Source organism: Hyla sarda, chromosome 4, assembly GCF_029499605.1.
Source record: "Hyla sarda isolate aHylSar1 chromosome 4, aHylSar1.hap1, whole genome shotgun sequence".
Classification (NCBI taxonomy): domain Eukaryota; kingdom Metazoa; phylum Chordata; class Amphibia; order Anura; family Hylidae; genus Hyla; species Hyla sarda.
In genome coordinates this window covers 164,577,870-164,595,754 of record NC_079192.1, presented here as the reverse complement: position 1 = coordinate 164,595,754, position 17,885 = coordinate 164,577,870, and the positions used below count along the sequence as shown (strand labels likewise).

General features: G+C 41.7%; 2 protein-coding genes across 2 annotated transcripts in view; both read right to left on the bottom strand.

Annotated features, from left to right (window-relative positions):
* Window positions 1-11,328, bottom strand: part of LOC130368636 (uncharacterized) — a 31,057-nt gene extending 19,729 nt beyond the window's left edge. The window contains exons 1-2 of the mRNA XM_056572584.1: window positions 11,206-11,328; window positions 25-128 (exon numbers count right to left, since the gene is read on the bottom strand). Coding sequence (XP_056428559.1) covers window positions 25-127 — 103 coding nt within the window. The 5' untranslated portion in view covers window position 128; window positions 11,206-11,328. The remainder of the gene's footprint in view (window positions 1-24; window positions 129-11,205) is intronic.
* Window positions 11,329-14,165: 2,837 nt separating this feature from the next.
* On the bottom strand, window positions 14,166-15,248 carry LOC130367417 (proto-oncogene Mas-like). The gene has a single exon (XM_056569835.1). It carries the CDS (start codon window positions 15,246-15,248, stop codon window positions 14,256-14,258), a length of 993 nt encoding a protein of 330 aa, XP_056425810.1. The 3' UTR covers window positions 14,166-14,255.
* Window positions 15,249-17,885: the final 2,637 nt, after the last annotated feature.

Below are 17,885 nucleotides of genomic sequence, written 5' to 3'. Positions count from 1 at the left end.
TCACATACTGTACTCCTATCTCACCGTATTTTGACTTCCATGTACTCCATTCCAGATCGAAGAAGGAAGAAGCCCATGTACAGATGAGCAAAGTGGCGAAAACACACAGACTTCTATTCAAATACATTCTGAAAGACAACAGGAGTTTAGCCTCTTGCATACAAACGTCTAAAACAAACCCCAATGCGCACCATTTGAGAAACCTTGGCGTGGTGTGCAGGCTCAAGTGTGTCCTTCATATAAGGATATACTAACTAATATCTCAATTTTACATCAGTTTTGAGGGTTAGCTAATGTCATTCTTTACATTAACCACAGCAGTGAAACCACATTGTGATCTATAGGTGCAGGTCCTCCACTCCAACGTAGGTGCACAACTGCACTTGAGGTTGAGCACCTTGTATCACCTTAGATCACGTCAATGTAATTGTTTACTTCCAATCCTTGCCTGCTAAAGGGCTCTGTGTACTCCTAGCTAGCATTCATATTGTATCTGTTATATCTGGCATTTTGACCCCTTGGCTCCGCTCTCTGACTCTTCTCCTGGCTTTGTGAATTGGCTTATCAGTAACCTCTTGGTAACGACTTGGACTGTAGACAGCGACTTATTGTTTGTATGTTTAGTTATTTTATTGTAAGTCTGAGTTATTCCATTCTGTGTCCTGACCTCCGTCTGCATTACAGTTTATAATTTTGACTGGACTGCCCTCACCTATTGTAAGTAGGGACTGTCACTGTGGTAACGGACCCGCTACCTAGGGCGGGTACATAAGTAGGCAGGGATAGAGAGAGTGGATGAGAATAGTGTGCACTCCTTCCCTGCCCAGACATGACACAAACAAAACAAAATGATACATAAGATATATCTCATATGTATTTGACAAAGTCTCATAGCAAAGTATAGTACATTGAGGAGAAATGAGTCCAAGGTAAGGTTAGTAATTCATATAAATATATAAAATACACAATATCTTAAACAAATACAATAATATTAGAATATATAAGGAAAATAAAGATAAGTATAGGATGTGTTCAAAGACAATTATGTGGTACAATAAGGTGAATTAGTCTGTTAAAAGACATTTTAAACCATGTAAGGATGATGTGATCCTTAAATAGAGCATAAAATAGTCTATGTGACAAATAAACCAGCAGACTGAAAAACAGTAAGACTCTATTCCATTGCACAATACTTGCACTTACCTGAAATATGTTCTTTTGCATATACCATACCCAAGTCATGCCAGTCTTTTATATGTTTCAGTCGTATTTTATCAGATGATCACATAACTGAATATCACAACCAGTTTGGCCTTGTGACTGTGATTATTGGAAACAGTTAAGTGTGATAAGATAAGCTATTTAAAATTACGTCTTTTTTTGTTGTTTGGTTTTGGAAGATTTTTTTGTTCCTAAGAAGTTATTCAGTGTTGTTACAAGCTTTGTGTTTCAATTCCTCACCCCTTTTCTAGAGATGCATGTTTCCATTCACAGCAAGCAAAGATCCTGAAATGGGAATTCAAATCCTAAGTATATAGAAGTTGTAGAACTTATAATTGTACAATTTTTTTGAAAAATAATGTAAACCGATCTCCAATATTCAATGTTTTAAAATCATTCAAGCAACAAAATATTGGGGGGCATTTGCCATTGTAGGTGTAAGGCTAGGTTTCCACTTGTTTTTATTTTTTTTATTATTTTTATTTTTTTATACCTAAAAAAAACAGAAGCAAAAACACCAGTTTTTGCACCAGTACAGTTCCCCCACATTAGGTGTAGTATAGTTCCCCACATTATGTGCAGTACAGTTCCCCACATTAGGTGCAGTACAGTTCCCCCACATTAGGTGCAGTATAGCTCCCCATATTAGGTGCAGTACAGTTTGCCCACATTAGGTGCAGTAAAGTTCCCCCACATTAGGTGCAGTACAGTCCCCCCACATTAGGTGCAGTACAGTCCCCCCACATTAGGTGCAGTACAGTCCCCCAAATTAGGTGCAGTATAGTCCCCCACATTAGGTGCAGTATAGCTCCCCACATTAGGTACAGTATAGTTCCCCACATTAGGTGCAGTATAGTTCCCCACATTAGGTGCAGTATAGTTCCCCACATTAGGTGCAGTAAAGTTCCCCCACATTAGGTGCAGTAGTTCCCCCACATTAGGTGCAGTATAGCTCCCCACATTAGGTGCAGTATAGTTCCCCACATTAGGTGCAGTATAGTTCCCCACATTAGGTGCAGTATAGTCCCCCACATTAGGTGCAGTATAGCGTGCAGTATAGTTCCCCACATTAGGTGCAGTATATTCCCCACAGACATACAGCCTTCAGCCATATACAGTGTATGGCTGGAGGCTGTATGTCTGTGTACTGCCCCACTTCAGTGTTCCGACCACCGGTCCTCCGGTCCGGGGTCACGATCTACTGCTATGGCCTATAGACCATAGCAGTAGGTCCCGGGACCGGAGGACCGGTAGTCGGAACACTGAAGACGACGTGCTGCCAGATTGTGTTGGTCACTTACCATTCCGGCCGGCGCGCGTATCCTCTTCCTTGAATCTCCGCTCCTCCGTTACTATGGGCGCACGCACGGGACGTCAATAACGTCCCTGCATGCGCTACTTCCCGGCGGCCCCTGTGTTTTTAAAGTTAACGTGGGGGCCGCTGTAGAAAGGTAACCGGGACATCCTTGTGTCCCGAAAAGATCTTTCGGGACACAGGGATGTCCCGAATGTGAGGGGGGGTCCTCTGCCGGCTGCTCAGTGGTGGCCATGGATGCCCCCCTGAGCTTGATTAGGGTGTGCCTGGGCACACATGGCACACCCCGTGCGCACGCCTATGTCAGTGATGTGAATTTATATTCACATCTCTGGCCGGCCGGAGTATAGAGCAGAGATGCAGAGAGCAGGAAAAAGCCACTCTGCATCTCAGGGATGAAGAATGTAGGATGATCACAGTGGACAGGAGTGACACGCGCTGTTTTCTGTCCTTAATTGCAGGTACTGCTGCTCCCAACATAGAGCACACTCAGCTCCATGCTGGGAGCTGTAGTACCTGTATTAATAGACAGATTGCAGCGAGTGTTACTTCTGACACCTGTTGCGATCTGTCTATTAATGCAGGTACTACAGCTCCCAGCATGGGGCAGAGTGTGCTCCATGTTGGGAGCAGTATTACCTGCAGTTAAGGGAAGATCACAGTGGGGGGTCACTTCTGACACCCGCTGCGATCCTCCTGTATAATGTGTAGATGCGGCCGGCAGCACTTCTATGGACCCTGTACTGACATATATAAACCTATTCATATTTACCACAGAGTTGTGATTGGCAGGAACCATCTGGCCAATCACAGCTCTCTGCGGGAAATATGAATATGTGCATATATACAGCAGTGCAGGGGACCATTATACAGGAGGATCGCAACGGGTGTCAGAAGTGACACCTGGGGCAAACTGTACAATTAGTACATGTACTACTACTCCCATCATGGAACAGTGTATCCCATGCTGGGAGTAGTAGTACTACCTAAAAAAATGTTAGAAATTAAGAAAAACAAGTGAAAAAAGTTAAAAACACACACACTTTATTCAACACATTATTAAAATACATTAATAATAAAAAGTTTCACAAAATTACTTATATCAAATATATTATTTTTACATTTAAATGGCCCCTTTCTAAATTTTTACTATTGTCGGCTACATTTTTAGTTCCCTGCCCGCCCACATATATTGATCCCTGTTTAAAAATTGATAAAAATGTAGTTATAAAAAAGATACATTTCATTAAATACAATTTTGTCCATCACTACTGCATCTTTTTTTATATATTTTTTTAATGGTACCCTATGAAATTAAACAAAAAAAAGAATAAAAACCGCCGGCAAAAATGGCAATGTTAAAACCCACATGGTGTTTTTTCACTCTCATAGACTTCTATGGGAGGAAAACGCCAAGATTTTCCTTAAAAAAAAACGCCAAAGTCTCAACAGGGGGTCGTTTTTGAAAAACTGCCAAGGAGCCCAAAATAGCGGAAAAACGCTAAAAGGATGAAAAAATAAAAAACACACCAAACTGAAAAGCGCCAAGTGGATATGGTGGAAACCTAGCCTAAGTGAGGGATTTTTCTACACCTTTTTTTTGTGGGATGGTAATGTGTAGGTGCACCAAATTTATGAAATGGTCGCAGAGCATTTGATGAATTTTCTGGAGGTCACATTTTCTAAAAATTCCATTCTTCACAAACACCAAAAAGCTAAGCTAGTCTGGGCTGGTGTCGTTTTGCAACTTTTTGGTGGTTTTTGCTACCTTTTTGTGACTTTTTAAAATTCATTACCACTGCAGTTAATAAATTCATTACCAATGCATGAGACTAACCTTAACCCCTTAAGGACCAAGTGTTTTTTCAGTTTTTGCACTTCTGTTTTTTCCTCCTTACATTTTAAAAATGATGGCTTATTTTTGTGCCACCAATTCTACTTTGTAATGACCCCGCAGATACAAAGTGCACTCAGCTTCTGAGCACGCATCACTGATCGGGAGCCGGCCACAGGACGTAAATATACGTCCGTGGTCGCTAAGGGGTTAACAGCTGGTCTGTACACACTTTAAAAAAAAAATAGCCTGAGGTGCAGCGCTGCGCCAAATGTGCAACAAATCTACACAAAGAAAATGATAAATGCCCCCCATTATTCATTAAAATGGTCCAGTAGCTTCTGTTTGTCCAAATAACTTGCTAAGGCCGACAAACTGCTAGTTTTAACCCGTTAAAGATACAGGACATACAGCTACACCCTGACATCCTGGTACTTAAGGACACAGGGCGTACCTGTATGTCCATGGGAATTCCAGTCCCCACCACTCGCCGGGTGGGAACCAGACTGGGAAGCTTGCTGGTGCCACCTCACAATCGTTCTGATTCATTGGCTGTGGGGTGTCCTTAACAGCACCCGCTCCTCCCCTATTCTGGAGGGCAAGAGCGGGTGCAATGGAGTCTGTACCTGAGTGGGGGCTCAGGAGTGGAGACAGCGGCGGTGGCGACAGGCAGAAGGATGATCACGCAGCAACAACTCCCAGCATGCACAAAAGGGCATGCTGGGAGTTGTTGTTATGCAACAGCAGAAGGCACAACTATAACTCCAAGCATGCCCTTTGGTAGTTTGTGCATGCTGGGGGTTGTAGTTATGTGCCTCTAGTTGTTGCATAACAACAACCCCCAGCATGCACAAACTACAAGAGAGCATGCTGAGAGTTGCAGTAGTGTGCCTCCAGCAATTGCATTACTACAAGTCCCAGCATGCCTTTCGGCTGTAAGCGCATTCTGAGAGTTGTAGTTTTGCAACAGCTGAAGGCACGCTGTTTGTGAAATACATAGTTAAGTAACAAACTCCCAGTGTTTTGCAACCAGCTGTTGCATAACTACAACCCAGAGCATGCATGGGCAGCCAAAGGGCATGCTGGGAGTTTTAGTAGTATGCCTCCAGCTGTTGCATAACTACGAGTCACAGCATGCCATTCGGCTGTCACTGTATGCTGAGAGTTGTAGCTTTTGCAACAGCTGAAGGCACACTGGTTGCAAAACACTGAGTTTGTTACCTAACTTAGTGTTTCCCAACCAGTGTGCCTCCAGCTGTGGCAAACTACAACTCCCAGCATGCACTGATATACATGCTGGGCGTTGTAGTTTTGCAACAGCTGGAGGCACACTGGTTGCGAAACACTAAGTTAAGTAACAAACTCTCAGTGTTTTGCAACCAGTGTGCCTCCAGCTGTTGTACAGAATACATTCAAACGGTCGGGGGTTTCTGGCTGCAAGTTTGAGATGCAGCAAATTTTCTGCTGCAGCTCAAACTCCTAGCAGAAAACTCGCTGTTAACCCCCGCCCGTGTGAATGTACCCTAAAATTACTACACTACACTACACAAAATAAAGAGTAAACACTACATATACACATACTTCTACACAGTTACCCCCCCCCAATAAAAATGGAAACGTCTGGTACGGCACTGTTTCCAAAACGGAGCCTCCAGCTGTTACACTGTTTCCAAAATGGAGCCTCCAGCTGTTGCAAAAAAACAACTCCCAGTATTGCCGGACAGCCATTGACTGGCTATACAGACATTCTGGGAGTTTTGCAACAGCTGGATGCACCCTGTTTGGGAAACACTGCCGTAGGGTAATTTTGGTATTTAACCCCTTAAGGACCAAGGACGTAAAGGTACGTCCTTGGTCCTGCTCCCATGATATAACGCGGGGTTACACGGTAACCCCGCATCATATCATGGCGGGCCCGGCGTCACAGTGAAGCCGGGACCCGCCGCTAATAGCGCAGCGCCGATCGCGGTGCCGCGCGCTATTAATCCTTTAGCCGTGCGCTCAGAGCTGAGCTGCGCGGGTAAAAGTGAAAGTAAAAAGTGCCGGTTAACTCAGTGGGCTGTTTGGGATAGCCGCGGCGAAATCGCGGCATCCCGAACATCTTACGGGACAGCGGGAGGGCCCCTACCTGCCTCCTCGCTGTCCGATCGCCGAATGACTGCTCAGTGCCTGAGATACAGGCATGAGCAGTCAAGCGGCAGAATCATCGATCACTGGTTTCCTATGAGAAACCAGTGATCAATGATAAAGATCAGTGTGTGCAGTGTTATAGGGAAAAAAATAAAGTGAATGAATATCATTTAACCCCTCCCCTATTAAAAGTTTGAATCACCCCCCTTTTCCCATAAAAAAAAAAAGCACAATGTAAATAAAAATAAACATATATGGTATCACCGCGTGCGGAAATGTCCGAATTATAAAAATATATCGTTAATTAAACCGCTCGGTCAATGGCGTACGCGCAAAAAAATTCCAAAGTCCAAAATAGTACATTTTTGGTCACTTTTTATATCATTTAAAAATGAAAAAAAGATCAATAAGTCCTAACAATGCAAAAATGGTACCGTTAAAAACTTCAGATCACGGCGCAAAAAATGAGCCCTCATACCGCCCCATACATGGAAAAATAAAAAAGTTAAGGGGTCAGAAGATGACAATTTTAAACGTATTAATTTTCCTGCATGTAGTTATGATTTTTTCCAGAAGTACGTCAAAATCAAAACTATATACGTAGGGTATCATTTTAATCGTATGGACCTACAGAATAGAGATAAGGTGTCATTTTTACCGAAAAATTTACTACGTAGAAACGGAAGCCCCCAAATTTACAAAACGGCGTTTTTTTTTCAATTTTGTCGCACAATGATTTTTTTTTTCCGTTTCACCGTAGATTTTTGGGCAAAATGACTGACGTCATTACAAAGTAGAATTGGTGGCGCAAAAAAATAAGCAATCATATGGATTTTTAGGTGCCAAATTGAAAGAGTTATGATTTTTTAAAGGCAAGGAGCAAAAAACGAAAATGCAAAAACGGAAAACCCCCCGGTCCTTAAGGGGTTAAGGCAAGTGTAATTCTTGCATCTGGGTCTGTCCCTATGCAAATCCCTAATTTAGGCTTCAAATGTGCATGGCGCTCTCAGTGTAGTGCCACATATGAGGGGTTTCTGTACTTGAGAAAAATTACATAACAAAATTTGGGGGACTTTTTCTCCTTATGAAAAGGAAAAGTTGGGGTCTACTTCAGCATGTTATTGTAAAAAAAACTAATTTTTACACTAACTTGCTGGAGTTGACCCATTCTTTTCATTTTCACAAGAGATCATTACAGCGATTCTGACTTGAGATTAATGAATTTTTTTTAAATTCAATTCGACCGATTTGCCGAATTTTCCCCCAAAATTTGTTTTGGTCCGAATTTATTCACAGCGAATCACTATTAAAATCTGCTATATCTGGCCTACAGAGAGCCTCAATAGGGGTGTAGAGCACTTTGCCTTGCTGTAACACGCATAGGCATAGGTGTGTGCTGGGTTCATGAAATAATACTGTTATTCAGTATTACATGCAGATCAGATGCGTCACTATTAGAATAACTGTCAAAGAGCGGCACAATGACAGAGCCTGGGGGTGGCATCAGTATAAGGAGACACTATAGTGGCTGAATGACACAGCGTGGAGGTGGTGGCAGCATGAGGAGACCATATAGTGGCTGAATGACACAGCGTGGAGGTGGCGGCAGCATGAGGAGAAAATATAGTGGCTGAATGACACAGCTTGGAGTTGGCAGCAGCATATAGTGGCCGAATGACACAGCCTGGAGTTGGCAGTAGCATGAGGAGACCACATAGTGGCTGAATGACACAGCTTGGAGTTGGCGGCAGCATATATTGGCTGAATGACACAGCCTGGAGTTTGCGGCAGCATGAGGAGAAAATATAGTGGCTGAATGACACAGCCTGGAGGTGGCGGAAGCATGAGGAGACCATATAGGGGTTGAATGACACAGCCTGGAGGTGGCGGAAGCATGAGAAGACCATATAGTGGATGAATGACACAGCCTGGAGTTGACGGCAGCGTGAGGAGACCACATAGTAGCTGAATTACACAGCCCGGATTTGGCAGCAGCATATAGTGGCTGAATCACACAGTCTGGAGTTTGCGGCAGCATGAGGAGAACATATAGTGGCTGATTGACACAGCGTGGAGGTGGCAGCAGCATGAGGAGACCATATAGTGGTTGAATGACACAGCGTGGAGGTGGCGGCAGCATGAGGAGAACATATAGTGGCTGAATGACACAGCCTGTAGTTGGCGGCAGCATGAGGAGACCACATAGTGGCTAAATGACACAGCCTGGAGTTGATGGTAAGGTATACTGGCTGAATGACACAACCTGTAGTTTGCAGCAGCATGAAGAGGACATATAGTGGCTTAATGACACAGCCTGGAGGTGGCAGCAGCATAAGGAGAACATATGGTGGCAGTATGAGACAACTTGGAGCTGGCATCAGCATGAGGAGAACATATGGCGGTAGTATGAGACAACTTGGAGCTGGCATCAGCATGAGGAGAACATATGGTTGCCGAATGAGACAGCCTGGACAGCCATTAATAAAGTGAGAGTAGGGCCTTACAGGGGAAGTTTTTACCCTACCAGTTACAATGGATCATATGTTGTTCCCTTCCACCTTTTAGAGGTCTTTACATTACATCAATACTTGGTGGTGTAGGTGGCACATTTTTTTGCACACCTTTCCTTTTTGTTTAATTAAAAAAAAAAATGTGTACATATATTTTATCCTAAGAATATTATTAAAAGTTAAGTTTTACGTAATGCCTATCCTCAATACTTACTTGTGGTCTGATGCGGAGGAATGTCTGTAACTGGGAGCAGCGCCTTAAATATGTTTAGCACTCTCCATATTTGTGAAGAGTTGGTGTGGCACCATGTTCAATCTATTCTGATGCATCAGGCATTGGTGAGTGGAAATCCTGGCTGATCCATGCCTGATTCATCTTCACAAAGGTCAGTCTCTCCACATTTTTCGTGGACAGACGAGTCCTCCTTGGGGTGACTATGGCCCCCGCCACACTAAACACCCGCTCTGATGGCACACTACTGACCAGGCAGGAAATCTTTTCCAGGGCAAACTCTGCTAGTTGCGGCCACAAATCAAGTTTGGCTGCCCAGAAGTCCAGCGGATCTTCAAAGTGTGTTGGCATGGCAAGTGTGTTGCTGGTTCAAGTCCTACTCCAGGTCTACCTGCTGTTGATGAGTTGCTTCACTATGCGGGTGAACAAAGCTACTCATCAGCGACTGTAGACTAAGGCTGCTGATGGAGTTGGTACTACTCCTGCCACTTCACCTCTCCCCAGCAGCCATGGAAGTGGAAGGTGAGCGCAGAGGGCCCCCCGAGTAAGACCTGCGAGAGGGTGGACGATGGCGCAGAGGACTACATAGGATGTCTCTGTAGTAGGTCAGTTTGTCCTCCCTCTCAGTGGGTGTAAAAAAGGCCCCCATTTTGTGCCGGTAGCGAGGGTCCAATAAGGTGGAGAGCCAGAAGTCATCCCGCTGCCAAATAGTGATAATTCGGCGGTCACTACTCAAACAAGTGAGCATGCATCATGCCATTTGTGCAAGTGACTCGGAGGGACTCTGTGCCTCCATCTCCACTGCATATTGCCACGGTGTGTCTGTCTCCTCTGTTTCGCCTTCTTCATAACCCTCTAGCTCCTCTAGCTGCTCCTGCTCCTCCTCTCCTGTCAGATGACTAGAGACTAGAGAATACAGACAGTGCTACCACCACTGACTAGGAAGAACTCCCACTCAATTACAGTATTACTCTTGTGTCACTAGGATGCCGTTTTTTAAAAACATTATAGCCCCTCCTGCTAACGTTTCGCCAGTGTACCCTGGCTTTTTCAAAGAAGTGTTGAATAACCTTACATTGCTATTCTCTGCCAGAACGTGACAGTTCTCATGCAGGAGAGTAGATCAGATTGTTTTGCTCTATGCAGGATATCAAACGTTATTTATCCAGGATGATCCCTGTTATGATTTTTTCTGTTAGGGCGATCCTTCTTTTGATACAGATTGTGAACACCTTGTTCACACGTTTTAATCTTTGTCAATATATGACTCAATAGTTACCGATCAACCTACTATATCTGAAAAAGAGCTTGACATTCATATGAGTAGGCACACATTCATGCTCCATCAGTCTGCCAAGAAAAACAATAAACCTTTTGCCCAGTTATATGTATAAAGTTTATTAAAGACAAAAGTATAAAATAAATGATCGTGCACACGTGTTGATTAACATTGTTCGACAATTACTTTTCCAAACAGATAAGTTATAACAAAGGCAAATAAAGAAAACAAACTGAGTAACCTGACTAGGATACAGTGAATATAAGTAATATATAAACAGTCTTGTGAACACTTCTCAAATGCAACCCAGGGTCAGTTTTAGGCTATTTTCACATCATGTTTGTAGTGTGTGTTTGATGCATACAGTAAATCTTTACAGTAAATAATGTTATTAAACGTAATAAGAGCATGAAAAGTTACACAATATAAAAGGTCCCTTTCCCAATGGCTTTTATAAATAGAACATTTTACAACTTTTTGTTTTGAAATAGCTACTGAATAAGGAAGGCCTCATTCCAGTACTTTCAGTAGCAACCACTTTGTGCTTATTAAGAATGAAGTCTTTGTTGTGCAAAAGAAACATTATTCATCCAAATAAATTATATATTTATCATACAAATAATAAATATATCTGATGAGTTATTAACTTGTTCAGTAAAATTTTTTGTTTTTTGTTATATGTACCTGTACTAATGCAACGGATTTACATTTAGAATGAATGAATGAAGTGTCCAACATTCCTTCTCTTCAGACTTCTATAGGAATTTTGTGGTATAGTAGTAATATCAAGTAGTTACTTGCAGGAATTTACTACAGACAGTGGGGGTTGATTTATCATAACCTGTCCAGAGGAAAAGTTGCTGAGTTGCCTATATCAACCAATCAGTTTGCTGCTTTCATTTTTGAAAAGGCTTGTGAAAAATGAAAGAAGAAATCTGATTGGTTGCTATGGGCAACTCAGCAACTTTTCCTCTGGACAGGTTTGGATAAATCTCCCTCAATATTCTGTTAAAAGATACTGGAAAATCAAATAGAAACCTTAATAGAAAACAATAACAATAGTCAGAATTCAAAATCTTCATTCACGTTCACCATATTATATGGACTAACTAACTTTTTCTACATATATTTGTGCAGTAAATTGTAATCCACGTAATTTATTTGCTACATTAACAGCCAAGAGATATATGACCTCTTAGGTGCTAATATAATAACTGGTTTACATTGCAGGAAAGATCATCAACCTATTCATGTTTATAAAAGCATACAGTATATCAGTATATTGTCCTATAGGAACATTAGCACAATAAAATAGAAACTAATGGAATGTATATAGAAATACTCCATAGCACTGCTTAGGAACAACATTGTTCATCGTGTTAATTACACGAGCTGTCAATGTAGTTTTAAACTTTACATGTCTCGCCAGGTCTGACTTTACCTGAGCAACTGTCTTTTTCTGGGAAAGTGCACGAAACAGTCACTTTTAGTAAATTAGTGACCACTGCACGAAGTGCTCTAAATGGGTAAAAATCATGGTAACTTTTCTAAAGTACTGACCCATCGTGCAACATTTAAACATTGTGCAAAAATTAACAAACATAGATTAAAAAAGCTGTTCAAAAAGCTTTGTAAATGTCTTGATAAATTTCCCCCTATAATGCTTAGAATTCTGTGAGCTGGGGAGTAAAGTGCACTGCAGCTTGCTTTTCTCCACTTGTTCTAAGGATCGGTGGGGGTCTCAGCACGGAGAACCCGAACAATCAAAACTTTTGTCATGCCTGTGTGACATGTCAAAGTTTTTTTGAAATGACAGGGACACTTTAAAGGAGAATTCTAGGCACAACACATACACTGGGGCACATGTACAGTGGGGGACATGTATCAAGGATTTTATCCCTGACAGCAGCTGACAAGTACTGGATTAAGATTTTTTTACAGAAGTAAAAAAAAAAGTGTCTACGGTCACAGTGCAGTTGCAAATGCAAATATGGAGTTTGGTGTTCCTTTAAAGGAAACCGGTCCACCCACATTATAACCTGTTTCACCGGGTAATAGTGCGGGTGAACAGGAGACCAATGCGGGGTCTCAGACTGCTATACTTACCTGCAGTCAAGAACCCCGATCCTCCGAAGGTCCCCCTCTTTCAGCGCTGACTTGAGCTTTGGAGGCGGGCCCGCCGGCTGGATTTAAATATTCCTAACCGCTGGTCACGTGAGCGCTAATGCCACAAGTTAGTGTTGAAAGAGGGTGGCCTTTGGAGGATCGGGGTTCCGGGCTGCAGGTAGGTATAGCAGTCCGAGACCCCGCATTGGTCTGCTGTTCACCCGCACTATAACACGGTGTATCGGGTTATAATGCGGGTGAACCGGTGACCGTTTTCCTTTAATGATACCTCAAAAACCATTCTCTCTTTGTCACATTGACTCTCCAAAAAGCTTTTGTATGTCCTTGACTTCTTGCCTCTATTCCATCCATTTCCCAATCACAATGTGCTTATGAGTGGAAATAAGAGTGCAATATAGTATGACAATAGAATGAACTCAACAATTTAAAGAGAATCTGAAAGCTAGTTCACCCATACTAAACCCTGTATTAAGGGCTATGATTAAGGGCTATTCCTCAGCACAAAACACGTCAGCGTTTATCACTTCTCAGTGACATGTCGCTTTTGCTTTGTGTTTAACCTGGATTATTAAAGTTTTTTGAAGATTTAAATTCACTTTCTGTTGGGAGTTGGATCTACACCTTCTTTTCGTACTAAACCCAGTATACTGAGTTAAAGTGTGGGTGAAGAGCTGTGAAATGAGAGGTACTCACTAAAATCCATTGGTTAGATGCTGTGTTATGCTTGCAAATAGTTTTATTCCTAATACGCCCCAGCGCACATTGGAGCCGGGCTCCCCTTTCTCCTTCATATTCCCCTGTCAGCCCCGCCCCTTCATTATTATGCTAATAAAGACAGCAGGTTTGCGCTCTGCTCTCTGTGCGCTCACCTGCGGCTTTCATTAGATTCTCTTTAACCAAAACAACCAGTCTCTCACTGCTAATCGTTGACATCTTTCCATCTTTGACACTCTGTATCCATGACCATAAATGCATTTTCACATGTTATGACAGTACAGTAGATGAAGGAAAAACTCTAGCTTCACCGAAATGTCTCTAAAGGTAAAATACTTTGTAAAACTTTGTAGACTCATATGTGCTAAGATGTCTAATTATTATTTTACAACATTTCCCAGGTAAAATAAGCAAAGTTTCTTGAAACATTGGTTTAAAAGCCTGTCACAGGATCTTACTGTTACTTAATAGCTGATTGAACATTGATATGGGCAGTATTCCTTCCTGTGGCTTTTTTAAATATACTATTAACTCCTCTGTGTCTGGTCACGTAATATACAGGCTTTTGCTTGGAGGTATTATCGCTTTCCATAACAAAATGTGATCTTGCTGTACTCTAATGCAATAAGGGTTTAACAATTCTGACACATATAAATCAAAGCTGCCATTGTTACATGCAAGCAAAGCATTAAAGTGCACTAAAAATCGGGTGCTTGTGTAAAATCTTAACTCTAAAAGTTCATAGAATTCACAGTGTTATATATCTGACATTACAAGTTACCTGCTTGTGGTATGCAAGTCAAATAAAAAAATGATGGCTTATGTGTTTTTATTTGCTAGAGTGCTACAGAAATGGAAACCCCATATTCATACTAAATGAATGGCTGGCACCTTTAGCGCATGCTAGAATTAGTCGTGTTCCCATCAGATGTCTGCTCAGTTTCATCATCTTTGAACACCCGACTCAGGGCTCCACTGATGGAACCACCAAACCTCTTCTTTCTATGTCGGCCCACAAAGAAGTAAATAAAAGGATTGGCACTGCTGTTAAAGGAAGTAAAATAGGTAGTGACAAAAAAGAATGCCAGACCGGTCATTGTATTTTCGAATGCCTTGAAATAGAGTAAAGACCATAGCAACCTGATTGGTGCCACCGAAATGAGAAAAACCAGAACTGTGAATATTATAGCAAGGTAGATCTTGGGTGGTCGTGATTTCTTTGAAGATGTTTTAATGATGTAGATTAAAATAAAACTGGACACAAGCATCAAAGGTATGATGATGACAAAAGTGAGGACTATTGAGAATATCTGGGTTCCGGTACACTCTTTTGTCATGGCCATAAAAGCCTGTGAAGGACAAACAAAGTTATCCAATAGTGATAAAAAAGCACCCAGCAACCAGATCAACCCACAAGTACCGGATGACAAGTGTTTTGGCCGGTAACATTTATACCATATTGGGAAGAGGACAGAAAGACATCTTTCCACACTTATTGCTGTGAGGAAGAGCATTCCAGCATTATATCCAAAATCATACATTATTTCTAAAGCAAACAATGTTGTACTTGTTGGAGTTACGCGGTTTAACATCTTGTCAACCATCAATAGCAGGAGAACGGCAACAAACAAAAGGTAGATAAAGTCAGCAATGGCAAGGTTAAGGATGTACACAGTATATTTAGTCCTCTTTAGGGTGAATGTAAGAATCCAGGAAACAATAGCATTTCCGATCATTCCAAGCAGGCAAAGTATTATGCCGAAACAAGCCACGACAGAGTAAGTTACAACATCAACCGTGTTTTGCAGGTGAGTACCATTTGACGAAAGGTTTTCTGTGTTTGGCAAGTGAGTACCATTTGATGAAAGGTTTCCAAATTCAGCCATGATGGAGAAAAGCTTAGACTTTCTGAATACCCACTTTGTTTTTTCTGTTTTTTTCTGTAAAATAAGAGGACAAGCACTACATTAATATACCTGTTATATCTACATATTAGATGTCAACACTCAGACATGGTAAGGTACAGTTGTAATACAGCTGTCTACCAATATCACCAACTCCGTTTAGTGGCAGTTCTATCCAGGGTTTTACCATTTAGCACATAACTACCTTGTTTCAACAGCCCAAGTGCATAACCTTTATTCATATTAAAATGAATTGACTTTCTCTCTGGCCAAGTCTACGAGGGTCTACATGTTTACTTTTCATTCTCCATGGTGTAATGAGAACTATTGTGTCTCTGCTAGTGATATATTAATTGCAGTTACAACTTGTGCATTTGATCCAACCCACGTTCATGTTAAGATACAACAACCAAAGTTTCCTTCCCTAATGCCCTTCTGAGACCAAATAGAGACACTTAAAATGGACATACGTTTTACTTGCACACATAACAACTGAACTTGAGGCTTGCATTTAGAATATACAGTTAGGGTATATTTACACTGAGAAATTCTACATGGAATTCCCTTGCAAAATTTCCTCTTATTTATTTATGTGATGGGGGGCACACCCTTTTGTAACTGCTGTTTAGCTGTCTGTACATGAGTGGTAGTAAATCGTTCGGCAACTAAAAAAGCGTGACAGGGAGTTTACATTGGACAATTAACATGATTGCTAATGTACCCAAAGATTTGACAATAGCGACATGAGTTTTGTTAAAGGGGTACTCCGGTGGTCAACGTGTTTTTCCGTTTTTGACTTACCCATATTTGTTTTGTTTCATTTCTATTCTTGTTCTTTAGCCTAATCCATTGCCGTTCTTTGTTGTCTTTTTATCCCCCACTTTGTTTTCCTATCTTTGCTTCTATTTCCTGTTTCTTGCTGTGCTGAAAACTACATATCCCAGCATGCCACATGTCTTGCTGGTTCGGGGCGGCTCCTTTTTTTTTTTTCTCCACCCTTTACCCACCCTACTATTTTCCAGGGTCAGCCCCCTTATACATAGCACACTAATATAATCAGCCTTGGTTGGGATACACTGTCATACACACACAAAAGGGACTACAACTCCCAGCATGTGTCATTCAGGAGTCTTCAGTCTGTGGTATAACACCAGCATGCTGCCTCTGTAGTCTCCTGGGGGTTGTAGTTCACCACACCTCTGTAGGGCATACACCAGTGTTTCCCAACCAGGGTGCCTCCAGGTGTTGCAAAACTACAACTCCCAGCATGCCCTGGCAGCCTATAAGAAGATGCCGTCTGAACTGGGACCAACCCGGAGCTTTGGAATCTGCCAGGTGCCAGAAGATTTTGTAAATTACGGGCTCTTCTATAAGTAATCTGAGGGGTATGTGGAATGGATGTTTTGAGAATAGGGTCACCACTAATAATAGACCAATGTTTAGATATAAACCATTGGTATAGACCAATATTAGTAGATTCATTGTTAAAATTGGTTATAAAGTTAAACCTAAATTTATCAGCAGATGTTTTTGATTTTACACGGGGAGTTGTTAGTTCTGATTGGTCTTTATTTTTAACTTTATTGTAAGCCTGAGTAAGGAGTCTTTTTGGGTAACCTTTTTCAAGGAAGCGTTCCCTAAGGACAGCAGCCTGCGCATAAAAGTCTAAATCAGTGGAACAGTTCTTACGTATACGCAGGTACTGCCCGTAGGGAACGCTCCTGAGCCAACTGCGATAATGTGCACTGTCATAATTGATGTAACTATTCACATCTACCTTTTAAAAAAAGGTTTTTGTGGTGATCCTATTCTCGATAGTTTTGTAAAGTTCTAAATCAAGAAACTGAATAGAGGCAGTCAAAAAGTGCATGGTAAAACGAATGTCCCAATTATTAGCGTTCAGGTCATTTACGAATTCAATCGCTTGGGCTTCTGTACCAGACCATAAAAAGAAAAGATTGTCTATATAACGACGAAAATAACTAACATAATTAAAATGGGGGGGGGGGGGGGGGGGACTGTGCCATTATCAGGGACTCGAATCGCCCCAGAGGGTGGGTGTCATGCACTGGGAGGGGATAATACAGGGTAGCTTGTACTGTAGGGTTATTACAGGGTGACATGTACTGTATGAGGGTACTACATGTACTGTATGAAGGTAAGTACTGGGAGGTGGTTTTAGGATAGGGCAGTCATATAATGGGAGGGAGTATTAGGAGGGGGGTATTAGATAGTGGGTGTCATGTAATAGGATTGAGTATTACAGGGTATCTTGGAGGGTATTTCAGAATGTTATGTACTGGAAGGGGTGTTAGATATAGGGTGTCATGTATTGGACGGGGTGTTAGATACAGGGTGTCATATTGATATTTGCAACAAGCCCGGGAACAGCTTTTTTTGAAAGCTTTTTTGTGGCTGTAACCTTAAGAAAAAAAGTCTGGTCTGGGCTTTTATAAACTAAGAGATCTTACATTAGGTATGAAAAACTGAAAATGCTGAATCATATAGTATTACTTTTCTGTCTTCTACAGTTCTTAAAATACCAAAAATCTATTTTGTATGTAATCCTCTCCCCTACTATATCCTCTCACTCATTACTGGTTGAGAAGTTGCTCAGTA

Bases quoted from the DNA above. Each gene is read 5' to 3' on its own strand.
- LOC130367417 (XM_056569835.1), bottom strand. From the start codon at position 15,248: ATGGCTGAATTTGGAAACCTTTCATCAAATGGTACTCACTTGCCAAAC.